The sequence below is a fragment of the Trichechus manatus genome, unplaced genomic scaffold (genome assembly GCF_000243295.1).
Source record: "Trichechus manatus latirostris isolate Lorelei unplaced genomic scaffold, TriManLat1.0 scaffold00143, whole genome shotgun sequence".
Classification (NCBI taxonomy): domain Eukaryota; kingdom Metazoa; phylum Chordata; class Mammalia; order Sirenia; family Trichechidae; genus Trichechus; species Trichechus manatus.
Window position 1 is genome coordinate 3775047 of NW_004444079.1, and position 27695 is coordinate 3802741.

At 48.3% G+C, this 27695-nt stretch overlaps 1 protein-coding gene across 1 annotated transcript in view; it reads left to right on the forward strand.

Moving 5' to 3' along the window:
- The window catches only part of TMPRSS13 (transmembrane serine protease 13), a 32365-nt gene extending 5376 nt beyond the window's left edge, over window positions 1-26989 (forward strand). The window contains exons 3-14 of the mRNA XM_004385704.1: window positions 1106-1340; window positions 2755-2859; window positions 6830-6952; window positions 7974-8103; window positions 9913-10005; window positions 11018-11061; window positions 12910-13072; window positions 14436-14608; window positions 24054-24152; window positions 25727-25869; window positions 26012-26164; window positions 26963-26989. Of these exons, the coding sequence (XP_004385761.1) occupies window positions 1106-1340; window positions 2755-2859; window positions 6830-6952; window positions 7974-8103; window positions 9913-10005; window positions 11018-11061; window positions 12910-13072; window positions 14436-14608; window positions 24054-24152; window positions 25727-25869; window positions 26012-26164; window positions 26963-26989 (1488 nt within the window). The remainder of the gene's footprint in view (window positions 1-1105; window positions 1341-2754; window positions 2860-6829; window positions 6953-7973; window positions 8104-9912; window positions 10006-11017; window positions 11062-12909; window positions 13073-14435; window positions 14609-24053; window positions 24153-25726; window positions 25870-26011; window positions 26165-26962) is intronic.
- Window positions 26990-27695: the final 706 nt, after the last annotated feature.

Below are 27695 nucleotides of genomic sequence, written 5' to 3' on the forward strand. Positions count from 1 at the left end.
GATGTGTGTGTGTGTGTGTGTGTGTGTGTGTGTGTGTGTGCACGCGTGCGTGTGTGTGGCGGGGGGAGGGAGGGAGAGTATGCTGGTGTTACTAAGAACATTGGACACAAACAAGGCAGGTGAGGGCTTTGCTTTTTTTTTTTTTAAAGTATTTCTCCCACAGATGAGAAGATAGAGAGGGTCAGGAGCTGGTTGAATGGACACGGGAAATCAGGGGTGGAAAGGAGGAATGTGTTGTCACAGTATAGGGAGAGCAGCTAGGGTCACATAACAATGTAGGTACAGATTTTTGTATGAGAGACTAACTTGAATTGTAAACTTTCACTTAAAGTACAATAATATTTCTCCCACATTGACAGCAGTTTTTATGTTTATATATATAGTGAAAATATTGTACTTTTCAAATATGCATATATTCTTTTTAAAAGAAACAGCTTTATTCAGATATAACTCAAATGTCATATAATTCACCCATTTAAAGTGTATAATTCAATGGTTTTCAATACATTCAGAGGTGTACGACCAAGGCAAGGGCGTTTCTTCAGCAGTGCTTTTCAGTTTTTTCACAACAGCTCATAATAAGAGCAATGTTTTAATCTACAATCTAACATACATAAATGAAAAGAGGGGGAATATGGTGTGAAAGTGAAGAGGGCTGAAGGGGTGGTTACTTCCCCCACAGGGGACTGCGTTTCCTGGATGTGAGGGTCAGATCGAGGGTGCAGCCCACAGCCCTTCTCTGACCCATCCTATAGGGTCGCTATGAGTCAGAATCGACTCGACGGCACCTAACAACAACAGAGAAGTGTAGTTGAAGCAGGTGCGCCCAGCCCCGGGCAGATGGCCTTCTGTCGTTGGAGACCACTGCTCCCTCTGGTCCATGTGAGTGGGACAGACTTTAGGGCGGCTGGGGAGCAGCAAGCTCTCTGGACTTTCATCCTATCCTTGGATACTCTCTTCTTCTCAGATGCCTCCTTGTCCAGGAGGCTTTGCTCACCCTCTAGCCACTTGCCCCAGAGCATTTACCTGCTAGCTCAGCAGGGCTGACAGTTGGGCTGGGTTGGCAGGGGAGCCGCCTGAGAGATGCCCTTCACTTTGCTTTCAGAATGCTTCCTCAGCAAGGACGTCTTCAGCCAGGGCATCCCCAGCCATGGTGTCCCCAGCCCCGGCATCGCCTTCCAGGTCATCGTCTGGCAGGTCATCGTCTGGCAGGTCGGCCTCCACGACACACTCTCCAACCAGAGTGTATCTTGTTAGAACAACACCAGTGAGGGCAGTACCCACCCGGGCGTCTCCTGCCAGGTCACTGCCAGCCACCAGGGCCACCGTGGAGAGCTCAGGTAAAGGCAATACTGCAGGGAGGGCAAGAGGAACAAGAACAGTCCATGGGCAAGGAGGAAATCTCGGAGTTGGCACACTCTGCTCCTCATACCATTTGGATAATGATGTGAGGGGATCTAGGGATGGGCAGTGAAGGGCCTAGGGAGATGGGAGCAGGAAGGAACCATTACATAAAAACTCAAGACGGTAGAAGTTTGAGGGCAGAGGGGGTTCAGGCCAAGAAATAGGGACTGGCAAAGGAGTGTGTAACTTTGGAGGCTGTACTCCCAGTTCTGATTTCAAGGGCAAGGGCTCCTGGTTAGAGACCTGGGTCCTTTTCTTGGGCTTCCCTGTGGGAAGCTGAAGCTGAAGCAAGGTCATGATCAGTGAGTCTGTCTGTGGGTGGAGGAAGAAAGGGAGAGATCCTGACCACTTCTGTGTGGTTCAGATACTAGGAAGTCAAGATGCCAAATGGGTTCTGCCCTTAATGAAGCAATATTTCTGCCCATTTTAACTCTGCCCTCTTCCAATCCCAGACCTCAGAAGACCCCCATCACCATTTTCAAACAGGCTTAGGGCCTGGATATTATCTGGCTTTGGAGGAGCACCCCAGGTTTGGGGTCCCCCTCCACAGCCAGTCTTGTGACCATTTTTGTTCTCTCATGGTGGGCTTAGGGACCAGATGCTCCTGCGTTTGAATCCCTGCTCTGCCACTCACTAGCCTAGTAACTCTAGACAAGTTAATTTAACTTCCATAAACCTCAGTTTCCTCATGTATAAAATGGGCATCATAATATCCAGCTCGTAAGGTTGCTGTGAGCATCCAAGAAGATAGCACTTGCAGAGGCCTGGCTGGCCCATAGTAGCAGCTCAATAAAAGGGCACTGTTGGTAGCAGGAGGTCCCTGAGTGGCACAAACGATTTGTGCTTGCCTACTAACCTGAAGGTTAGTGGTTCCAACCCACCCAGGGGTACCGAAGAAGAAAAGGCTTGACGATTTGCTTCTGTTAAGAGTACAGTAAAAAAAAAAAACTCTATGGAGTAGTTCTATTCTGTAACATACAGTTACCATGAGTCAGAATCCACTTGATGGCAAGGGGTTTGTGTGTTTTTGGCTGGAAGCATGCGGGCGGTGGTGCCATATTCTGGGATACAACCGATTGCTGTCGAGTCCATTCCGACTCATAGCGACCCTATAGGACAGAGTAGAACTCCCCCATAGAGTTTCCAAGGAGCGCCTGGTGGATTCGAACTGCTGACCTTTATGGTTAGCAGCTGTAGCTCTTAACCACTATGCCACCGGGGTTTCCTATTCTGGGATAGAGAGGTCCTAACGGGGCCCTCAGGAGTCAGCCTTGTTTTCTTCTCCCGCCTCCTCTGCGCCAAGCCTCTCCCCACTAGCCTCACCCTCCCCTGCGTATGTCTCTCTCCTAGGTCTCAGCTTGCCCAAGTTCACCTGGCTGGTGGGCCAGAAGTGGCTGCCGCTCACCGCGTGCATCCTCCTCCTCATTGCCCTTGTGGTGTCGCTCATCCTGCTCTGTGAGTGCAACGGAGGGGGTGGCGGGTTCTGGGCTCTGCCTGGCTGTGGGGGGGCACACAGCAGGGAGATGAGTGGGGCGCAACACTCACCCACCTACCATGTCCACAGACCGATGCTCCTGCAAATAACCTCGGGCCAGGTGCCTCTAGGCCCCTTTGAGGTGGCAGAGTTTAGAATGTGAGAAGTCAGAAACCTAGGTTTGGCTCTAATCTGTGCTATTTACTGTGAAATTTACTTGAGCAAGTTATTTAACCACGCTGAGCTCAGTGTCTGCATCTGTGGATGGGAGTAAATTCATTGATTCAATAAGATCTCACACGGACTTTCCTGGGTTACGAGGAACAAACTAAACGACGTGCGTGCCTGGTACAAAATCCCACTCTAGTTGTTTTAAAACACGCACACGCATTAGAAATATTGATCGGAAAAAAATCTGTCAGGAATATTTAGTCCATGGAATAAAGTGTTCAGAGGTTCAGATGCCCTCAATGCCCCACCCACTCCTTCTCTGGAAAAGAATCCCAGGATACACCCCAGGGCTCTCTGCCTGGGAGTCCACGCTGAGTTAGCACAGTGGGAAATCTTAGGAGGGAACAGAAGGGGAACATATAACATACTGTCCCTGTCTTCGGGGAGGTTACATTCTCCTGGGGGACAGAGGAAAGGCCACATGTATATGAGTGTGGCCGTCAGGAAGAGGTGAAACAATGTGGGCAGGGGCTGAAGGGGACATCTCGTAATGGCCACGGAGCCGGATGAGAATGTGGAAGACGGAAGAGCAGTTAAGACCTGGTCTGGGCATCTGAGTGGGATGTGCAGGTGGGCAAGGTGGGCCTGGGGGAGAGGAAAGGGACCTGCTTAACCAGAGAGGAGGATATGCATTTGGGACCATGCGGTTCTCCCTTTGTTTGAATATGGCTGGCCCACATTGTAGAGAGCTTTACATGCCAGGCCGAGGGACGAGAAGTCTACTAAGGAGGCAGCACTGCGTGGTGAGGAGCAGTGTAGGCGAGCATGTTGAAAGCTGTGGCTTACAGGACTGTTTGAGGAACGGGACTGTGCAGGAGGAAGTGGTGTGCTGGTGAAGGATATGGTTTAGTACCAGACAGACCTGCCATAGCATCCCGGCTCTGCTACTCACCAGCTGTGTGCCTTCGGCAAGTTACTTGACTTCCTGAGCCTCAGTTTCTCCACCTGCCTCACAAGGTTGTTGTGGAGTCACTGTCACATGGACCCTCCTGCCTGGACTTGCTGCCCTGCTCGCACTCCCTTCTCCACCACAGGGCACTGTGCTCCAAGGGAACCCTCGGGCAGTGCCCTGACCAGCCAGAAGGTGAGATTGGCCCTGGGCAGGAAGTGTGATGGGAAGGAAAGTGGAAAGAATAGGTGCAGAATAGGTTCACCTCTAGGTTAGTTTAGGGATAGGCTGTTCTGTCTACAGTTGTTACTGCTGTTGTTCGCTGCCTTCAAGTTGATCCCAAACTCAGGGCGACCCCACGCACAACAACCCCATAATCAGTTGTGGATCAGATCATTGTGATCCATAGGGTTTGCATTCGCTAATTTTTGGAAGTAGATGGTCGTCAGGCCTTTCTTCCTAGTCCATCTTACTCTAGAAGCTCTGCTGAAACCTGGTCAGCATCATAACAACACACCAGCCTCCACTGGCAGATGGTGGTGGCTGTACATGAGGTCCATTGGCCAGGAATCAAACCTGAGTCTCCTACATGGAAGGCAAGGATTCTACCACCTAACCATATGAAAAGAAGCCCTGGTGGTGCAGTGGGTTAAGCCCTCGGCTGCTAACCAAAATGTTGGTGGTTCAAAGCCACCAACCACTCTGCAGGAGCAAGATGTGGCAGTCTGCTTCCATAAAGATTTACAGCCTTGGAAACCCTATCGGGCAGTTCTACTCTGTCTATAGGATCGCCATGAGTCGGAGTCGACCTGACAGCAGTGGGTTTGGTTTTGTAACCATATGAAATGAGAGCAGTATGAAATAACCTGTAGAGTGCTGGGTTCATTGCATAGAATCAGAGCTTTCAGTGTGGTTTCCCAAGTCCCTGAGAGTTCTGTTAGGCAGGCCTTTAGCCCTCCCATGACCTTTACCTCTTCCAGGACCAGGGAAGTGGTTTGACTTGTGCAGGCCACAGAGCATTTATGCGGTGGGGTCAGGACTGGAACTTGGGCCTCCCTACTTCTGGTCCAGTGCTCTCCCTGGACATTTGGGTTTGTAAGCATTCTGAGAGGGCACTGTGGAGGGTTCCCCTGGAGGCTCAGTGTCCTGGGCATGGGAAGGAGAGGAGGGGAAAATCTAAGCGATCAGGAGTGATTTGCATTTGGGTTTGGAGGGCTTGGGATCCCCTAACACTGACCCCCTGAACACTTTACCCCACTGGCTGAATATGCTTGAGAGATTTTTTTCCAATCAGTACTTTTCATGTTTTCTGTTTCTTAGCTAGCATTTTTAGAGTGGGACTTTTTTTTTTTTTTTTTCGCCAGGTGTTGTATCATTATCTCATTTATTGAATTGTGTCCCCCAAAAATGTGTGTCAATTTGTTTAGGCCATGATTCCTAGTATTGTGTGATTGTCCACAATTTTGTCATCTGATGTGATTATCCTATATGTTTTAAATCCTAACCTCTCTGATACTAATGAGACAGGATTAGAGGCAGTTATGTTAATGAGATGGGACTCAGTCTACAGGATTAGGTTGTATATTGAGTCAATCTCTTTTGAGATATAAAAGAGAGAATCGAGCAGAGAGGAGAGGGACCTCCTACCACCAAGAAAGCAATGCTCAGAGTAGAGCACATCCTTTGGACCTGGGGTCCCTGCGCTGAGAAGCTCCTAGACCAGGGGAAGATTGATGACAAGGACCTTCCCCCAGAGACAACACAGACAGAAAGCCTTCCCCTGGTGCTGGCGCTCTGAATTCGGACTTCTAGCCTCCTAGACTGTGAGGGAATAGATTTATATTTGTTAAAACCATCCACTCGTGGTGTTTCTGTTACAGCAGCACTAGATGACTAAGACACCAGTGAAATCATTGTGAGATCTGGGAGAAATCTAGGGGCTCTCAAATCTTCACTTTGGGTAGCTGAGAGCACGGTGGGGCCAGCATGAGAAGTGGGGGGTTGGGGCTGAAGAGTCAGTTGAGGATGAGAGTCAGGGTGAGGAGTTAGAATTGGGGTTGGTTAGGCAGAGGTCATGCTTAGCCATACAAGGGGAGGTTTCACTAGGTAGTAGGGGTGACAGAGACCCTAGTTTGGAAAGAGAGTGATGTTAAGGAAAGAAGTCATGAAGCTGATTTGCACATATGGTTTGTAAAGCCGTATTCTTTTAGACACAACTTGGGAATCAACCTAGAGTTGATCTTCGAATGGAAAGTTATTTAAAGGCATAAAGACAAGTAATGGAGCAAGTACTGAACATAGGCAGCATCTCATTTAGGGGAGAAGGAGAAAGAAGAAAATCTAGGAGCTTTGAAGCTGAAAGAATGGTAGTCTTTGAGACAACAGGGCAGGTGGTGGCTGCGTGTATGTGACTGTGAAGATAGAAATCCTTTCTGCTGGAGCACAGGGAAGAAGGATGCCACAGGGATTCTGAGAAAGGGCCTCTGGGATACTGGAGGTGGTGGTTTCTCTGGCTACCACCCAGGCCACCATGTAGGCAAGGAAGCTCCCAGTGTAGTACCCACCTCCAGACATATCTTCTCTTTCTCTGTTTCTCTCTGCGTGGCTGGCTGCTCAAGTCTGCCTGGTGCTGCCCTGCTTGCAGGAGCTTTCCAGACCATTCCGGAGCATTCCTGAGCAGCCTTTTTCCCCACACAGATGGGGGATGAGAGTCCCAGAGTCCAAGAGGGATTTCAGGTCTGTGTTTCAGAACCCCTAGGGTCTTGGGCTGCTTAGTGTCTTGTCTGTCTGGAACTGGCATTGACCCCAGCTGTCTGCTTCCTTTTTTCCAGTCTACTTCTGGCAGGACTCCACAGGGATCAAGTACAAGGAGCCGGTTGAGAGCTGCCCCAGGCATGCAGTTCGCTGTGATGGGGTGGTGGACTGCAAGCTCAAGAGTGATGAGCTGGGCTGTGGTAAGGAGGCTAAGCATGGGTGTGTGTGTGCACGCATGTGTGTGCACGTGTGTGTGTAACTGTGTGTGCATGTCCATGTGCACGTGTGTGTATGCACTCTGGTGACTGCAAACTGTGGTGAAAGCTGTGTATCAGCCTCAAACGGGAGGCAATGGACAGGGAGTTCAAAGGACTGGGTCCCAGTCATAGCAGAGGATTTGCAACCTGGTTTTGAGTGCTCTGTGCCTTGGGCAAATCACTTCTCTTTTCTAGGCTTCAGTTTCCTAATTTGTCAAGTGAGTCGACTGCACAAGATTAGTGGTTCTCAAATAAAATTTGACAACTTCCCAAGGTCAGATTGATCAAAACAGAGCAGCTCTGGCCAGAAGAAAGTGTAGGGTGGTGAGCCCCGTCCATGTGCCTTTCCTTGTTACCTACCAGGTGACCTCTGACTTCTCAACTCCATGGTTTCGTGAAGGTCAGTCTGTAAACTGCTGGCCTCGATGATCACCACAATGATCCACAGAGACTTCTTTGAACACTAGTCATCAGTGGTTTTCCTGTGTGCTTGTCCGTGTAGCCCTGGTGTGCGTGTCTTGCATGCAGATCCACGTGTATGCATTGTTTGTGCCCATTCCACCTATGTGGGCTCTGTGTGTTCACATGTGTGCAACCCATGACTGAGTCCCGCTGTGTCTGCACCTGTGAGCACACAGTTAGACTGCAGGCCTTGTTTTCCCTGGCCACTCTCTCATTTGGCCATGTCACTGCCCTCTCGGAATGCTGGCTCCTGGCAGTGCTCCCCCTCCCCCCAGCAATGACTCCTGTGTCCCATCAGATGACGCGCTGTCCGCCCTGCCCCAGCCACTTGCCTTTGCTCTGCCCTTCCTGAGGGTCCTGGGCTTCTGAGCACTGGCTGACCCTCACTCCTTGGTGCCTGCCTTAGGGCGGGGGCTTCTCGGAGCCTTGCTCAGTTCATTCCCCAGGAGCATAAACCTTCCTGGGTGCTGAGGACCTGCTCTGCCCTTCTCTTGGCCTGCAGTAAGGTTTGACTGGGACAAGTCTCTGCTTAAAGTCTACTCTGGAATCTCCCATAAGTGGCTTCCTGTGTGCAGTGACAGCTGGAAGGACACCTACTCAGAGAAGACCTGCCAGCAGCTGGGCTTTGAGAGGTAAATCTGCCCCTGGGGCCCCGGCTTCACATATGTCTCAGGCTCTTTGCAAGAACCTCCTATTAAAAGAGCCCTTAAGGACCAGGGCCAAGGTCACTGGCTCAGGATCTTCTTGAGTTATCCAAAGGTACAGTGGCCCTGGGAGCTAACTAGTCTGGGGCAAGCTGTTTCCATGAGACCAGAGCTATAATAACATCAGTTCTTTGCATCAAAGCACCCTCATGTCCTTGATCACATTTAATGGCCATGGTGGCCCTGTGAGCTGGGCATGCCAGTGGGCAGGTCTTCTTCTTACATTTGGGGAATAGAAGCTCAGGTGGTACAAAGATCTTCAGTGGGCTTTGGACTGTACCAGTTGTGGCTTGAGCAGTAGAATTGCTCAAACAGGGAATGGAATGGGGCAGATCTGGCCAGGAAGAGACATAAGAATCTTTGACTCATTATAGTTTTTAAACAAAAAACCCAGAGCTGGTGGGTGGGGTGGGGGGCAGCAAGAACAGTGACCTTCCCATTGAAAGAGTCTGATTTGCAGGCCAGCTATCCATCTCCATCCTCCCTCTTGATCTGTGCATTTTGGGGTTCACCAACGTGTGTGGGGTTGTAGGCAGAAGAGGTTAGGATATCACTCTGAGCTATATCTGTAGAAGTACCTGGAAAACTAGGGATTGGGAGCTAGGACTTAGAGCCAGTTCTCCTCAGCTTCAGAGTTGCAGTCTATAAAAAGGAACATCAGGAGGGTCTGGTTGGAAGACCACAGACATCTGAGGTCCTGTTCTGTATCTTTATCAAAGAGGTCTGTGACCTTATGCAAGTCAGAACCTCCCTTGGACTTCAGTAGATGGTGTCATTTATTCAAAGAACATTCATTAAGCTTTTATTATGTGCCAGGTACTATATGGCACCCAGACAAAAAGGCATAAGACAGGATCCCTGCCCTAAGGACCTCTAGTATAGTGTGCGTGAGAGATGCTTAAACCAATGTGATGTGTAATGATAAGGATATGCGCAAAGGGCGCCTAACTGCACTTGGAGGAGAGAGAAGAGCCTGGAGGAAAGAGTACTCTGGGTAGAGGAACACTTGTGCAAAACATTGTCTCATGCAAGGAGATACCATGTTCTTGAAATGGACGTAAGTTCCATGCAGATAGTGGTCCACGATCATTCACATGAGAATCACCTGGGCAGCTTGTTCAAATGCTGACCCATTGAATCCAAGTTCCTGGGATTAGGACTGGGGACTGCCTTAGCAAACACCACTAGGTGATTCTTACGCACCTTGAGGTCTGAGACCCAAAAGGCTAGTCCAAAGGTTCTCAAACTTTAATAGGCAAACCGATAACCTGGGAGGGGTCTTTAAAATGTAGATTCTGATTCAGTACGTTGGGGGTGATGCTGATGCTGCTCCTCCACAGACCACAGCTTGAACAGAAAAGGGCTAGATGGGTGCCTCTCACACCTGAGTGCCTGTCAGAAACACATGGAGAGCCTGTTAAAGCAGATTGCTGGGCCCCACCCTGAGTCTCTGATTCCGGAAGTCTGGGGTGGGGCCCGAGAATTTGCATTTCTAATGACTTGCAGATAATGCTGATGCTGCAGTTTGGGGTGAGAACTACTGGGCTGAATCGTAGGGCTGGGGGTGGGGTGGGGTAGGGGTGTGGGCGGGGAGAGTGGTAGAATATGTGGGTGGGGCCTTGAATTCCATTCAGCCCCTTACAGCCTAGTTCTCTCAGCAGGGCTGGTGGCAACTCTATTGGGATCTGGGGGTGGACTCTGTCTCAAGGTAGCTCATTCTTCCCTTCTCACTTGCAGTGCTTACCGGACAACTGAGGTGGTCCATAGGGACTTTGCCAGCAGTTTCTCAGTCTCTAAATACAACTCCACCATCCAGGAAAGTCTCCACAGGTATGGTGGGGGCAGGCCAGGCCAACTGTTCTGAGGACTCCCTTTCTGAGCAGGGGCACAAGGGGAGTGCAGAGGGTCGAGACTAGAAGCCCCTCTCTCGTGGCCTTTCTGGGACTCAGGCTCCAGGAGTCCATCATGAATGTTCAGGGACATCTCAGAAACAGTCCTCATTCACCCTGCCACCTTCTGATATACAAGTTCTTATTTGAGGCTTGGTGCAGAGAAGTCTTTGAAATCAGGGGTGCCCCTGAGTTTACCTGGTTGCCAGGGACAACTAATAACCCTTGGGGCCACCAGTCAGCCAGGTGCTTGGACTGAAAGCTGCTGAAGGGAGTGGACTGGGGTGGGAGGGAGAGCACCACTGGCATTGGGAATGGGGTGGGGCACCCAGCAGCAGGGGGAGGGCCGGATGCAAGTGGTCAGGGACAGGAGGCCCGCCTGGGACACATCGTTGTCTTCCTGGGCCTCATCATCCTCTGCCATCTTTGGCATGCAGCCCACTGACTGGGAGGGTGGAGGGGCTCTCCACCAGCTAGTATTGTTTATCTTGGGGAAGGGAGAGAAGAAACAGACTCCAAGAGAAGAAAGGATGCTGAGGGCAGGAAGCGAACTAGCTGCATCCTGGATGCCGGCTTTGTGCTAGGTGGGTTTGTACACTACATTGCTGGCCGAGCAGTGAGGAGCTGTATCAGAGAAGCAGTGGTCCACCTGCTTAGTTGTGGAAAGATATTGGGCTATTGAAGGCTGGGTTCAAAGGACACAAATACGGTCAATGTGTGTAGTCCACCACAAGCAAACTGGGGAGGATTTGCACTGAGCCATCCCCATTCCTGGAAAAAGCACTTGCAAGGCCTTTTCCACTGGGAGGGAGAAGATCAGAATCTCCACCTTCCTGTGCAAAGGTAGCTTCCTTGGAAATGGGGTAGGACCTCAGTAGGGGTCAATCAGGAAACGCTTCCTGGAGGAGATGGTTTATACATCTCTTTCCCCACCTTTGTGTCTCCTCTTGCAGGTCTGAATGCCCATCTCAGCATTACGTCTCTCTCCAGTGTTCCCGTAAGAAGATGCTCTTCTTCTTGGACTGTGGCCTGTGTCGGGTGGAAGTCAGGGGGGAGAAGGCTGGTACCCCTCTGGGAGAAATGGCTGGCCCTGGAGGTCCAAGCCAGGAAGAGGGGATTAGCCAACAGGCCTGCTTCAGGGCCAGGGCCTCTGGAAGGCCCTGGGGCAGTTCCTGGGCAGCATTGCCCCTCCTCCTCTCACCGCTAGGAGCTCAGCCCAGCAACCTCACTCATTCCAAGGAAGTCAGTTGAGTCCCCTGGATTCCAGGCAGAGGGCAGAGGACTGGGAGAGTAGGTTCAGGGCCAGCTTAAAGCTCCTGTATCAACAGGCATGGAATTACATTGAGATTGAGATCTAGAGCCAACATTTACTGAGTACAATCTACATGCAAGGCACTGTGTCCATCTCTTTACAAATACGACGGCATTTAATTCCTACACTAACCGTATGAGGCAAGTGCCATTCCAAAACCAAAAAACCAAACCCATTGCTATCGAGAACTGCCCCGTAGGGTTTCTGAGGAGCAGCTGATGGATTTGAACTGCTACTTTTTGGTTAGCAGCCGAGCTATTAACCACTGTGCCACCAGGCCTCTAAACCAAAACCAAACCTGTTGCCGTCGAGTCGATTCCGACTCATAGTGACCCAATAGGACAGAGTACAACTGCCCCATAGGGTTTCCAAGGCTGTAATCTTTATGGAAGCAGACTGCCACATCTTTGTCCCGCACAGCGGCTGATGGGTTCTAACCGCCAACCTTTCGGTTAGCAGCAGAGCACTTAACCACTGTACCACCAGGGCTCATTCCAGGTACAATTACTGCCTGCTTATAGATATGGAGACCAAAATATTTAGCTTGCTTAAGATGAGACAGCTAGTAGGCGAGGAGCTGGTATTTGACCTCATGTCTGTTGACTCTTCTACAAGTGCCACATTCTCAGCAATGGTGGTGGGAAGTGCTCCCCTGAGTAGGCTGGGCACCGTTCTGTGGATAGAGTGCCCACCCACTCAGACCACTGCTGCTTCCTCACTCTGTCCCGAAAAGGACATATATCTGAACACACTGCGAGGGCTGCCCTCCTTGTCCATGATGGTGGAGGATGACTTGCTCCAGAATGTGGTTGGAAGTGTTCCCTTGGGACGCAGTGTTCTCAACAGCTCTGACTGGTCCATAGAGGAACCATGTGGGCACAAACTCAACCTGTGCATCATGGGAAGTATATTTATCCTATGTTTGGAAATACATGATGTCTTGGATGATAGCAATCCCCATCATAATGCTTGCCAATTCAAGATTCATGTTAGAATTGGTTGACTTTCCTGAGGACCTGACAGCAACCCTGGAATTCCCCAACATAACTTTAATACCTGGTGCTGTTCCTGATGGCGCAGTGATTAAGAGTTTGTCTGCTGACCAAAAGGTTGGCAGTTAGAATTCACCAGTTGCTCCTTGGAAACCCTATGGGGCAGTTTTACTCTGTCCTGTAGGGTCACTATGAGTCAGAATCAACCCATCTGCAACGGGTTTGGTTTTTGGTTGGTGCCCAAGGCACCAGGCACTCAGTACACATTTGTTGAGTTGATAAAATAATGGATGAGTGGGAGGAAAGAGGAATCTGCCTGGAATCAAAGTTCCCACTAGAGGATCCTGGCAAGCTAAGCCCTGACATGGCAGCTCCACTTTGGCAGGAAACAGCAGGGCTTCCATCAGATTGGTGAGCACAACAGCATCTGAGGGTGGGTGCCTTCCAGATGGGGCTGCCAAGCCTGTGAGGGTCTGGGAGAGCATGGCTGAGATGCTAGAGAAGCGGGGTTCAGGGTTTGTTTCTTCTGCTTCCCCCGCAGACTGTGGACAGAGGGCCATGACCGGTCGGATCGTGGGTGGCACGTTGGCCTCAGAGAGCAAGTGGCCTTGGCAAGTGAGTCTCCACTATGGCACCGCCCACATTTGTGGGGGCACACTGATCGACGACCAGTGGGTGCTCACTGCTGCCCACTGCTTCTTTGTGTAAGTGCCTGAGGGGGTGGGTGACTTGATGCAGGCCGGGGGTCAGGGGTCACCAGCAAGGGCCGAGAGCAGACTGACTTCTCTGTGGAGGGGCACTTTGGGTGTGACCTGACCCCCAGTGAGCAGGAGACAGTGGTGTGGCTTGAACGATCACTCATGGATCATGATTTGCAGTTTGCAGTTCGTCCTGGGAATGTGAGTTGGGAGTACTTGTTCTGAGCTAGGCCCAAGAATGAGAAAATACCGGGAGAGTGACGAGTGACTAGTGATGAGTCCCTGGGTGGTACAAATGGTTAACGTGCTTGGCTGCTAACCAAAATGTTGGTTCAAGTCCACCCAGAGGTTCCTCAGAAGAAAGGCCTGGCAATCGACTTCTGAAAAACCAGGCACTGAAAACGCTATGGAGCACAGTTCTACTCTGACACACATGTGGTTGCCATGAGTCGGAATCAACTTGATGGCCACTGGTAAGGGAGAGTGAGGCAGGGAAGGAAGGACTTGGGAGCCTGACCCTGAAGAAATTCTGTTGCTGCATCCTGCAACTGGAGCTTGTATGAGAGAAGCCTGAGAAATCAGGACTGCTGTCCCAGAAATTGAGGGAGGGAGGTTGCCAGTAGGGCAGTGGAGTCAGCTTCTGACAGTCACCAGCCAGGCTCATCCCGGTGGTGGCCTGCAGCCCAAGCAGGTGGGTAGGAAGGGGCTCTGGACCAGGCCTCAGGGGCTCTGGCTTCCCCAGTAATGAGTCTTCAGCAGGTCCCTTTGTCCTCTCTAAATCTCTGTCTCTGCTGAGGATACAACTACTGATATCTGCCCTGCCCACCTTACTTGATCCTTGGTGGGGTGCAGGGGAGATTTAGCAGTTAACTGTTCTGTCAATTCCGACTCAGGACGACTGATGTGTGTCAGAGTAGAACTGTGCTCCACAGGGTTTTCGATGACTAATTTTTTGGAAGTAAATCACCAGGCCTTTCTTCTGAGGTGCCTCTGGGTGGTCTCAAACCTTCAGCCTTTTGGTTAGCAGCCAAGCGTGGTAACCGTTTGCGTCACCCAGGGATGCAGAGGAGAAAGTGGGGGTGAATACTGCACAGAAGTCTTACTTGCCCCTTTTATCATTATAAAGTGAGAGCACCCAGTTCAGAATGTTATTTTTTTGTGTTTTTGGCTGGGGTGCGGGGAGGGAAGGAGGGATGGCTGGGTAATTGTTTTGGACCCTGGGGCCAAGATAGAAGGCTCCTCCAGAGGTCATTTTGTCCCTCCCCCTGCTTCCAACTGGTGCTCTGCCAGCTGTTCTGTGTGTAGCAGATGGTGCCAGTGAGCTTTGCCAGATGAGTAACTGGACCATGGTAGTCTGTGGCTTTTGCAGGACCAGGGAGAGGCTGCTGGATGGCTGGAAGGTGTACGCAGGCACCAACAACCTGCACCAGCTGCCCGAGGCAGCCTCCATCTCCCAGATCATCATCAACGGCAACTACACCGAGGAGCAAGACGACTATGACATCGCCCTCATGCGGCTCTCCAAGCCTCTGCCCCTGTCCGGTGAGTGGATCTGCGCCTGCCACACCCCACCCAGCTCCCTCCGCAGCCCTCCAGGGCCCAGCCCTTGTGCTTGGCAGCGTCTGTTAGCCTGTCTCAGTGTCCCAGAGCCTCAGAATGGCAGAAGTCAAAGATGCTTAGAGATCACTTAAGCCAACATCTCTGTTTTACCACCGGGGAAACAGAGGCCCAGGAGTTGAAAATAAATTGCCCAAATGACATGTCACACACTGCAAGTTGGTGGCAGAGTCAGGGCTTGGATACTGGTCTTAGTCAATACAAATAGATTGAATCATTTCACTGGCATTTATTGAGCACTTAACAGGGGCCAGACACAGTGGCAGACATTTTACCTATGAAGAAATAGAGGTTTAGAGAAAGAGAATTACCCAAGGTAGCACTGGGATTGGATCCAGGTTGATCTGATTCCCAGGCGGTGTTCCTCCCACCCAGCTCTTTGACTGGCAAATTGCTTACCTGCGGTTGAGAAACGAGAGGAGCACGCGTTCAAACAGCTAGTTGCCCCGAGGTGGTGGCTGACAACCAAATGAAGTTCTGTTAGTGGTACAGAAGAGGAGGAGATCGCTGTGGACTGGGGATGTCAAAAAAGGCTTCGTTCATTCATTCACTCATTTGTCCACTTATCAAGTACTTAAGTACGTCTACTATATGGCAGGCCCTGCAGGTGCAGTGGCAAATGGGACAAAACAGAGATGCACATAAAGAGAGACATTTACAGTAGAGGTCCGTGATGCTGTGTTGGGGGAAGCCGGGAAGAGCTACGGTGATAGAGTGGGGCACCCAATCAGTCTTGGCAGGCTAGGCGAGGCTTCCCTGAGGGAAGACAGGTAAGGTGGCTCCTGAAAGAACTGGTGAAGCCAGGTGAAGGGGGGTTGGGAGGGACACTGAAGAATGGGGTGGGGGTCTTCTAGCATAAGCAAAGTCACATAGGTAAGAAAGACAGGAGACGTATCTCCCTCGGAGGACTGGAATTTCCGGAAGCCTTGGAGGACGCTCTGGTTAGTCCAGCTGTTCTCATGCTCTGAGCCTGCGAGCTGGTGTTTTCTGGCACACTAATTATGAAACCCTGGTGGCATAGTGGTAAGTGTTATGACTGCTAACCAAAAGGTCGGCAGTTTGACTCCACCAGGCGCTTCTTGGAAACCCTATGGGGCAGTTCTACTCTGTCCTATAGGGTCACTATAAGTCGGAATTGACTGGACGACAATAGGTGTTTTTTTTTTTTTTTTTTTAAGTTATGGAGGCAGTGTCAGGAGTGAGGGCATTTAGAGCATCACAGTGATGTGAAGTGTGAAGAGTTTGGCTGGACGGGGCTGGCCTAGAGCCACACTCACCAGAGGCAAACCTTATGTCCTTCAGCCTCCTCCGGCCTCCGTTGCCCTCCTCCCACCCTGTGCGTGGAGCCTGGGACTATGAGGGTTACCCGCTGCCCCAGCTCTGCCACTCATGTACATATAACACAGGAGGCAGTCTGCCTTCTCAACCTTTTAAAATCCATTTAGCTAAACATCCAAATCTCACCTCCCGCCCTCCCCCAACCCTGCTCAATATTATTTGGAATTCCAAAACATTAAATAGTTCTAAAACCAAATGAAAGCTATTGTAAAGTTGAATGTCCTTTTCAGACTATGCCAGTCCCTCTTCACACTCTGGTAGGCCCCTGGGAAGTGAGCAGGCTTAGTCTGAGAATCACAGCTCCGATTTTCTTGGAAACCCCTGATTTACGTGGTTCCATGGTCAGACCAGAAACCCTGGTGGCGTAGTGATTAAGAGCTATGGATGCTAACCAAAAGGTCAGCAATTCAAATACAGCAGGCGCTCCTTGGAAACCCTATGGGGCAGTTCTACTCTGTCCTATAGGGTCACTATAGGGTCGCTATGAGTCAGGATCGACTTGATGGCAATGGGTTTTGGTATGGTCAGACCATGTGCCCTAATTTTTCCTTTAGAAATCAGTGCAGATTTTTCTTAAACTCATTCGACAGGCAGAGCACCTCAAAGTCATGATGCTCTCTGAGAAAACATGTGAAAACTCCCCAATAAATTTAATTCCTCCATAAAAATGAGGAACATAGAGGAATATATAACATTGTTACACATTTTCAGGGGCCCTGTGTAGCGTACAAATGGTTAAGCACTTAACTACTAGCTGAAAGGTTGGCAGTTCAAACCCACCCAGAGGCGCCTCAGAAGACAGGGCTAGCAATCTGCTTCTGAAAGGTCACAGCTTTGAAAACTCTATGGAGCAGTTCTACTCTGCGCACATGGAGTCGCCATGAGTTGGAATTGACTCGACAACATCTAACAACATATTTTCAAGACTCTACATCTCAAGAATCAGCACAGAATATTTTAAGAAATCCTGTTTTGCATTTTTGGTTAATAGCTGATGCTATCACTTCATTTATTTTCGTATGTTTACTCTCTAGCAGACAAAACATGGTAGGCACCAAAGCTAGTTGTGGTTGTAGGTGCTGTTGAGTTGGTTCCAACTCATAGTGACCTTACATATAATAGAACAAAGTGTTGCCAGATCCGACACCATTCCCACAATCATTGCTATATTTGAGCCCATTGTTGCAGCCACTGTGTCAATCCATCTTGTTGAGGGTCTTTTTCTTTTTTGCTGACCTTCTACCAAGCATGATGTCCTTCTCCAGGGATTGGTCTCTCCTGATAACATGTCCAAAGTAAGCAAGATGAAGTCTCACTATCCTCGCTTCTAGGGGGTATTCTGGCTGTACTTGTTTGAAGACAGATTTGTTTGTTCTTCCGACAGTCTGTGGTATATTCACTATTCTTTGCCAACACCATAATTCAAAGGCATCAATTCTTCTTCAGTCTTCCTTATTCATTGTCCAGCTTTCGAAAGCCTATGAAGCGATAGAAAATACCATGGCTTTGGCAAAGTGCACCTTAGTCCTCAAAGTGACATCTTTGCTTTTTAACACTTTAACGAGGTCTTTTGCAGCAGATTTGCCCAATGCAGTACATGGATTGATTTCTTGACAGCTGCTTCCATGGGCATTGATTGTGGATCCAAGTAAAACGAAATCCTTGACAACTTCAATCATTTCTCCATTGATCATGATGTTGCTTATTGGTCCAGTTGTGAAGATTTTTGTTTTCTTTATGTTGAGGTGTAATCCATATGAAGGCTGCAGTCGATGATCTTCATCAGTAAGTACTTGAAGTCTTCTTCATTTTCAGCAAGAAAGGTTGTGTCATCTGCATAATGTAGGCTGTTAATGAGTCTTTTCCTCTGATCCAAAGCTTAAAGCCCGACTTCCGGGCAACATGGCAGTACAGGCAGAAGCACCATACCATCCCTCCACAGCAAAGATCTGAAAACCTAAGCCAAACAGACAAAACAGCAATCCTCAATCCCTAAGCATCAAATGAAGAGATGAACTCAGCCAAGCACCAAATGGAATAAGAAACTGACAGAGAACAGAAAGCGAGGAGAGATACGTGCAGAGGTCCCCTATCAGCTAATGCAGCATGGATCTGCCATCTTGGACTCCTATCGGAGACCAGTGAACAGGGGGTACAAGAAAGCAGCTTCAGGGAGCTTCCAGCAGGAGACAGAACAACCAGTAACCAGTGATATATGCTTTCCCACTCCCCACCCTTCTTCACCCCCACTCGGCCTGCTCTGCTTCCTGTGGCCAGTCTCTTGGCCGGGAAGCACCACCTTCATTCTGATGTCACTTGGGTTCCACCCACCCACACTGGTTGGTTCCCTCAGTGCCATTTGTTGGTTGCTGGTGTTGCTTTTTTCTGCTTCTTTAGATTTCTTCCTTACCTCTCACCACCTCCCCCTCCTTTCTCTCAAATACCTGGCTCTGTGCATCATCTTTGCTTCTTCCTGAAAGGCTGTGCAACGCCACTCAAATGTGAAACTGCTTCCCGCCTGTGCTGCCACACTGGTGGGATCCTGGGGCTTTTTTTTTGGTTTGTTTTGAATTGTTTGTTTGTTTGTTTTCTTTTTTTTTTTCTAGAATTGGGAGCCCATTCTAGCCAGGCAGTACTGCATGGCTTGGGACCTACCCCCTCAGTTTGCACAGATGCACAGAGGGATCCCCAAGGGCATTTGTTTTTTCTTGTTTTTCAGGGGGCTTTTTTTTTTTGTTTTTCTTTGGAGGTTTCTCTTGTTCTTTTTTTTAATTTTTTATTTGTTTGGGTTTTTTTCTTTCCCCTTCTTTGTCTTTCTTCATTACTCGGTTTCTTGTCTTTCTGTTCTTTCCTTCTCTTCCTGTCCCCTGAATACCTGGTGCTGAGTGACACCTCTACCCCTTCTAGCCAGGCTGTACTTTATGGCCTGGAAGCAACTTCACCAGACCTCGCAGCCACACCAGAGGGATCCCTGGGAGCTTTGCTTTTCTTCTTGCTTTCTGATTTTTATTTATTCATTTTTTTTCTTTTCTTCTTCTCCTTTTTCACCATTTCATAGTCTCTCATCTTTCCACTCCAGTGGCAAGCTCCCCTAGCACTCATTTTTGTTTGTTTGTATTTTTTTGGCTCCTATTCTGCTCTCATCTCTCCCATACCCATCTTAGCTCCACACATCACAATCTCCCCCCTCCATCCTGCCTACCTGCACCATGTGCTGAACATCACACCACCCAGCAGCCCAGACATGGCCTACTGGAACCTGCCCTGCACTGATTACTGGCCCACCCTGGTGGCCATAGTAAGTGCCACAAACAACCCATCCCAACAACTCCTCTTCAGCTAGACCTGCCCTGCTGTAACATATCTGAGCTACTGACCCTGCCAATTGGAGAAGGAGGTGAAAAGTATCATGCCCCAAGATGAGCAAACAACAAAGAACACACTGCCTGCCTGCTCCGACATAGCCAAATAGAACAAAAAAGCAGGACGAAACAAAAAAACCTACAATCAATAAATGAGGAAAATAACTACCGAATGCCCTGAAGACAGCAGACAATGTCAAAACATTTACAAGAACAGGATAGGATGGTCCCAATAGCCGTCCAAAATAAAACACCAGATGACTTTCCAGTACAAGAAAAAGCACTAGAACTACCTGATAGGGAATTCAAATCTCTGATATTCAGAACTATCCAAGAGTTGAAGCAAAAAGCAGACAGAAATGAGGAAAAAATAGACAAATTCACAGAAAAGGCAGACAAATTCATGGAAAATACAGACAAAAAAATGGAAGAATTCAGGAAAATAATGCAGGAACAAAATGCCAAAATAAATTCACAACTAAGAATCATACAAAAACAACAATTAGAAATCCAAAAGATAAACAACAAGATTTCTGAAATGGACAGTGACATAGAAAGGCTGAGGAGCAGGTTTGAAACAGTGGAAGACAGGATCAGCAAAATTGAAGACAAACACTTGGCTACAACTCTGTTTGAGGAAAAAATCAGAAAAAAGAACAAAGAAAAATGAAGAGACCCTGAGAATTATGTGGGATACAATCAAAAGCAAAAATTTGCGAGTGATTGGAGTCCCAGAATAGGGGGAGAAAACAGAAAACACAGAGAGGATCATTGAAGAACTGCTGACAGAAAACTTCCCCAATATCATGAAAGATGAAAAGCTGGCCATCTGAGAAGCTCAATGAACCCCATATAGGATAGACCACAAAAGAAAATCACCAAGGCATATCATACTCACATTCGCCAAAACCAAAGACGAACAAAGAATCCTGAGAGCAGCCTGAGAAAAACAAGAAGTCACATACAGATGAGAAACAATAAGACTAAGCTCACTCAGATTATTCGGCAGAAACCATGCAGGCAAGAAGGTAATGGGATGACATATGTAAAACCTTGAAAGAAAAAAATTGCCAGCCAAGAATAATATACCCTGAAAAACTTCCCTTCAGATATGATGGTGAAATTTCCAGATAAACAAAAATTAAGGGACTATGTGAAAACCAAACCAAATTTACAAAAATTATTAAAGGGAGTCCTTCGATCTGAGAACAAACGACCTCAGCTCACAGGCTGAATTGAGGACACAGGATCATACCAGCCAGATATTAATCTAGGAAATGAACTCTGAAGGACTGCCAAAAGAAATACGACAGGGAATCAGAGCAATTCATCATCTGTGAATGACAACAACATCAGAACAATAAAAGAGAGAATAAACAGTGTAGGTATAGAACCTTCTAATGAAGAGGAAGGCAAGGTGATACCAAGTAATAATATACTGCTTCAAACTTAGAAAGATAAGGATAAATTGCAAGGTAAACACAAAGAAAGTTAACAAATCTGCTCATCAAAATAAAGAGGAAAAATATAAAGTCTCGGTAAAAACAAAACCTACAAAAACAAAAGAAATGAAAAACAAATCCACAAACAAAAGCAATGCAGCACAAGAGAGTAAGAGGAACAAAGAAAAAGTGAGCACCACAAAAAAAAGCACTACAAAATGACAGCACTAAACTCACACCTATCAATAATTACACTGAACGTAAATGGCCTAAATGCACCCATGAAGAGATGAAGAGTGACAGAATGGATTAAAAAAACAAAGTTTAAAGCCCAATTTATGAGAGAAGGATTTAACATTCATTCATTTGGTAAATGTTTATCAAGTAGTTAATAGGTGTCAGGCACTGTTCTAGGTATGGGATACTGTAGTGAGCATAACAGAAAACTGAGAACACTGCAAACATTTTATCCATCAACTAATTTTTTCCACCTGCAAATTGGAGTTTGGTGGCCGAATGCCCCAGTCCATCTACAGACACCAGTCCTCAGAGAAAGCTTACAAAGTGAAACACAACAGCACCTCCTAAATATTTTTGATCCATCCACCTACAGTCACCTGATCTTTGACAAAGGCCTAAAGTCCACTAAATGGGGAAAAGACAGTCTTCTCAATAAATGGTGCTGGCAAAACTGGATGTCCGTCTGCAAAAAAGTGAAACAGGAGCCATACCTTACACCAGACACAAAAACAAACTCAAAATGGATCAAAGACCTAAATATAAAACCAAAAAGTACAAATATCATAGAAGGAAAAATAGGGTCAACGCTAGAGGCCCTAATACATGGCATAAACAGGATACAAACCATAACTAACAATACACAAACACCAGAAGATAAACTAAATAACTGGGATCTTCTAAAAATTAAACACTTATGCTCATCAAAAGACTTCACCAAAACAGTAAAAAGAGAACCTACAGACTGGGAAAAAATTTTTGGCTATGACAAATCCGACGAACGTCTAATCTCTACAGGAAAATCTAACACCTCTACAAGAAAAAGACAAATAACCCAATTAAAAAATGGGCAAAGGATATGAACACATACTTCACCAAAGATGACTCTCAGGCAGCTAACAGACACATGAGGAAATGCTGGAAATCAATAGCCATTATAAAAATGCAAATCAAAACTACAATGAGATACCATCTCACCCTAACGTTACTGGCACGAATCAAAAAAACAGGAATAGCAAATGTTGGAGAGGCTGCAGGGAGAATGGAACTCTTATGCACTGCTGGTGGGAATGCAAATTGGTACAACCATTTTAGAAAATGATATGGTGCTTCCTTAAAAAGCTAGAAATAGAAATACCATACGATCCAGCTATCCCACTCGTCGGAATATATCCTAGAGAAATAAGAGCTGTCATACAAATAGACACATGCACACCAATGTTCATTGCAGCATTCTTCACAATAGCAGAAAGATGGAACAACCTAAGCGTCCATCAACAGCTGAATGGATAAACAAACTATGGTACATACACACAGTGGGATACTATGCAACGATAAAGAACAATGATGTATCTGTGAAGCATCTCATAACAGGGATGAATCTGGAGGGCATTATGCTGAGTGAAATCAGTCAGTCACAAAAGGACAAATACTGTATGAGACCACTATTATAAAAACCCACGAAAAGGTTTACACACAGAAAGAAACAATCTTTGATGGTTGCTAGGGAGGGAAGGGGTGGGGAGAGAAAAACACCAACTAGACAATAGATAAGTGGTAACTTTGGTAAAGGGTAAGCCAGTACACAATACTGGGGAAGCCAGCACAACCTGTACAAGGAAAGGTCATGGAAGCTTCATAGACACATCCAAACTCCCTGCAGGCTGGTGATCATGGTCTCTGGGGACATTTAGCTCAATTGGCATAACAGTTTATAAAGAAAATATCCTACATCCTACTTTGGTGAGTAGCGTCTGGAGTCTTAAAAGCTTGTGAGCAGCCGTCTAAGATACTCCACTGGTCCCACCCTGCCTGGAGCAAGGGAGAATGAAAAAAACCAAAGACAAAGGGAAAGATTAGTCTGAAGGACTAATGGACCACAACTACCACAGCCTCCACCAGACTGAGTCCAGCACAACTAGATGGTACCCAGCTACCACCACTGACTGCTCTGACAGGGATCACAATAGACGGTCCTGGACAGAGCTGGAGAAAAATGTAGAACAAAATTCTAACTCATACACACACACACACAAAGACCAGACTTACTGGTCTGCAGAGACTGGAGAACCCCTGAGAGTATGGCCTCCAGACACCATTTTAGCTCAGTAATGAAGTCATTCCTGAGATTCACCCTTCAGCCGAAGATTAGACAGGCCCATTAAAAAAAAAAAAAACAAGGCTAAATGGGCACACCAGCCCAGGGGCAAGGACGAGAAGGCAAGAGAGGACAGGAAAGCTGGTAATGGGGAACCCAGTGTAGAGAAGGGGAGAGTGTTGACATGTCGTTGTGTTGGCAAACAATGTCACAAAACAATATGTGTATTAATTGTTTAGTGAGAAACTAATTTGCTCTGTAAACCTTCATCTAAAGCAGACAAAAAAAAAAGAAGAATTTCACTGCCTTAAAAAATTAATATTTTTGAGTGTGGGAGCAAGTTAGCAGCTGTCTGGTGGCCCATGTCTCTAGGGATGTGCTTTTCCTGCTTGGATAGATTGTCTAATGCTGGGATGAGTGAACATTTAGAGGGAAAGCCATGGCCCTGGCCAACCAGCAGGTGTCCTACCCAGACCAGGCTGGACGTACCGCTGAGACACCATGGGCGTAATACCTGGGACTTAGCCTGCTGCTCCTTGCTCTGATAGGAAGGCATGCTAGAGGCTCAGCCAGGAGACCCACTCTTGGAGGGGAGAGACCCTCAACCCTCAACACTCAGAATCAGCTTGGCCGAGGGGAGGTTCTAAGGCATATGGATCTGCCCACATGGCAACCACTGAAATGAGAATGGCTTTGGGTCCTCTGGGAGCACGCTGGAGACTATAGGGGAGAAGATAAAGTGATGGTGTTTCTTGCCTGGTCAGTTCCAAGGTCCTGGAAGATTCAAAACCACTCTGGGGGCAAGGAAGATGTTGGTACTCCTGCCTCTCCACCCCACATCCACCAAGACTCCAGCCTTGTTCCTTAACTGACGTCTCGAGGTCTTATTGCAGCTCACATCCGCCCTGCCTGCCTCCCCATGCACGGACAGACCTTCAGTCTCAACGAGACTTGCTGGATCACAGGCTTTGGCAAGACCAAGGAGACAGATGGTGAGAGGCAGAGATCCTGGAATGTGTGTGTGCGCGCATGCATGTGTATGTGTGTACACGTGTGTATGTGTGGAGTGTGTGCGGGTGATGTGTTGGGGTATGTAGATGATGGCTTGCGGATAGTGTATGTGTGTATATATATATATACCCATGTATATGGCAAGGCAGTTAGTGTGACAGCGCTGCCCAGCCACAACCAGGAAAACACCTGTGGTTGAACAAGTTGGGTTTATTGCTCATTGCTGTGAGGGAGAACACACGCCATGGAGAACCATGGGCATCTTAATTAGAGGGTGTTAGAAAACATGTAGGATCTGGGATTCAAAGGAGTAGTTCTTTTTTCTGGATTGGATGCTCTCAGGAAGCAGAGGTAATTCTGGTTGGGCATTTCAATAATCTCAACAAGAAGGAGGAAAGAATAGACTAAGGCCAAAGCTGGAATTGGTAAAGAAGCAGCACCTACTCCTACTGGCCCAGAGTTGCGGGGGTTATTTGATACTTTGGTGGTTTGCACAGGATCTTGTTTTTGTCTGTGCTTAAACCAGATTACAAAGTGGTCTTGTTTCTTGCTTCTTATTGTTTTTGTTTTTTGCCTAGCTTTATCATGGTCACGGATGGCCTTGTCGGATGTCTGTGTTCGTGAGATTATTGCACTTTTTTGCAAATAATGCACCCATGTAAATAACCCGCCCACACATATAACGCAAGGAAATTGGCATAACGTGCAGGGGTGGGGGCAAGAGTGGTTGTGTGATTGAGAAAAAACGTATAACAAGAGCTTTATTTGCATAAAAATACAGTATTTATGTTGCGCAGGGGAACAGCATGGCCTGGCTAGCATGGCTGCAGGCTATTAGAGTTCTGGGTGTCAGGACCGGTTTTCTCTGGCTCTGTCTGATGGAGTGATCACTGGCCTGGAAGGGAGCCTTGTTCTGATATTGGCTCCGCAACGACTGCTATCTGACTAGGGCAAGTCACTTCTTCAACCTAAATTTCCTCATCTGTAAGTAGGTTAATAACAGCCACCCTTATTAGGACACATTAAAAAAACAAAAACAAAAAACTCACCGTGGAGTCGATTTTGACTCATAGCGACTGTATAGGACAGAGTAGAGCTGCCCCATGGGGTTTCCAAGGGGCAGGTGGTGGATTCGAACTGCTGCCCTTTTGGTTAGCAGCTGAGCTCTTAACCACTGTGCCACCAGGGCTCCATAGTTACCCAAAACAAATGAATTGCTGTATCTGATGTTGCCTTGAACATAGAAAAGCATTGTGGAAAATGTAAGTTAGCCTGATAGGCTTCTGAGTTTGTCTGTGAGTGTGTGGGGACAGTGTATGCATCTATTTCATGGGTAGTGCATTTGTGTTTGGTGTGAGGATATGTGTGCCCATACATCCTGGGCATCCAACACAGAGGACTCCACTTGGGCCAGAGACCAGGCACAGGAACGGTGCCCTCCAATCTCAGGAGGCTGTGAGCCTGGGTCCTGGGATGGGCAGCTAGGAGGCCATGAAGCTGCCTGGAGTCTCACTCCCTTCCCATCCTTTCTCTCCTTCACTCCTCTTCACTGAAGAAAAGACGTCCCCTTTCCTCCGGGAGGTGCAGGTCAACCTCATCGACTTCCAGAAGTGCAATGGCTACTTAGTCTATGATAGCTACCTTACTCCCAGGATGATGTGTGCTGGGGACATTCATGGAGGCAGAGACTCCTGCCAGGTAGGCCCTTTCTGGGTGGGGCAAGGGTCCCGGGACCCTGGGGAGTGGGGTGTTGGGGTTGGAGTGAGAATCAGTTGCCTCACCATTTCCTGCCCAAGGACCACACCTCCCACCCTGCTGATGTTCTCATTCTCCCCTACAGGGAGACAGTGGGGGGCCTCTTGTCTGTGAGCAGAACAACCGCTGGTACCTGATAGGAGTCACCAGCTGGGGCACAGGCTGTGGCCAGAGAAACAAACCTGGTGTGTACACCAAAGTGACGGAAGTCCTCCCCTGGATTTACAGCAAAATGGAGGTGAGAGGCCTGCAAGGGGCACTCTGCATGGGGCAGGCTGGGAACTCCCAAAGTTGGGGTATCTGGAAGAGGACTGAGGGCAGGCTTTCCTAGGGCCTTAGGCAGAGGTACCCCCACCCCCTCACATTGAAGGGGCAGAAGGCCAGGACAGAAAAGAAGTCAAATGCAGGGCCTACTGCCAATCCCAGCTGCCTGGGTTTCTTTCCCTTCTTGAGTACAGAGCTCTGAGGGTTGAAAAAAGGGTGGCTTAGGCTTCAGTGCCAGCCCTAATACCACTCTCATCTCCTCAGTGTTGGCCAAGCTGTGAGTTCACACAGGCCACTGAGGGTGGGTATGCTAGCAGGCCTCCCCCTCCTTGGCAGGAAACTGGTCTAGTGGGGAACCAGTATCCAGTGATGGGGATCTATCCCTCACTCTCTGCCGACCTAGTTCAGACTGAACTTCCCTGGGTCTGCTGTCTTTTAGCTGTACAACAGCTATGCCCCGCTCTTCCTTTCTCTGCCAGAGGCAAGGGCAGAACAGCAACTCATGGCGACCCCATGTGTATCAGAGTAGAACGGTGCTTCATGGGGTTTTCAGTGGCTGACTTTTCAATGAAAGATCACCAGGCCTTTCTTCTGAGGCACTGCTGAGTGGACTCGAACCTCCAACCTTCTGGTTAGCAGCTGAGCGGGTTAACCATCTGCACCACCCAGGGACTCTCACCAGGTGATAGCTGGGTTGGATTTTCAGCTTCAGCCTCTGGGTTCTCCTCCCACTTGGCCCACCTTGGCCCTATATCCCTGTTCTCTTTCTCAGAGTGAAGTGCGCTTCCGGAAATCCTAAGAAGCCGTCCTGCTCCACCTCACAGCACTGGCTGCTGGGAAGACTCTGACTGAAGTGACTGGGCCGTTGGCAACATCATCTGGGATAAAGGCCACCAGGCACCTCATTATAGGCACCTCCACTGTCTGCCACCTCTGTGAATGCGTGTGTGTGGGGTTGGGGTGGGGGGGTGGAAGGGGTGCGTGTGTGTCGCTGCTCTCCCAACTTCTTCAGAAACCAGGAGAGGTATCAACTCTTCCTGAAATCTCAGTCCCAGGCTGGAAACCATCTGAAGATACCAGTTTGGATGCTGTGAATGCTCCAACACGGGATGACAGTCCACAGTGGTGTGAAGGAGGTGGAGCCCAGGGAAGGGTTTGGAAAGTGACATCAGGAATTCTTGTCCCTCCGACCCTGACCTAAAGACTAGCTCAGGATGACCAGACAAACCTGCAGCCCAGGTGACATCACTGCTGTCCGGTGACCAATTAACAGGTTTTGTTGGAGTACCAGCTTCCCAGTGCCTGGACTGTCCTTAGCGGAAAGAAATTCCCATTGGTGTTACAAGCTGTATGCTCAGACCTCATGCTGGTGCCATGGATGTCAAGAGCTGGGCTGTGGCTGTGGCCGTCCAGGCTGACGATTGTTAATAGGGCTAACAGGACTTGTTTGGTCACAAGCTGTTGGAACATATTTTATTTTTGTATTTAAAAAATGAAAATAGGTG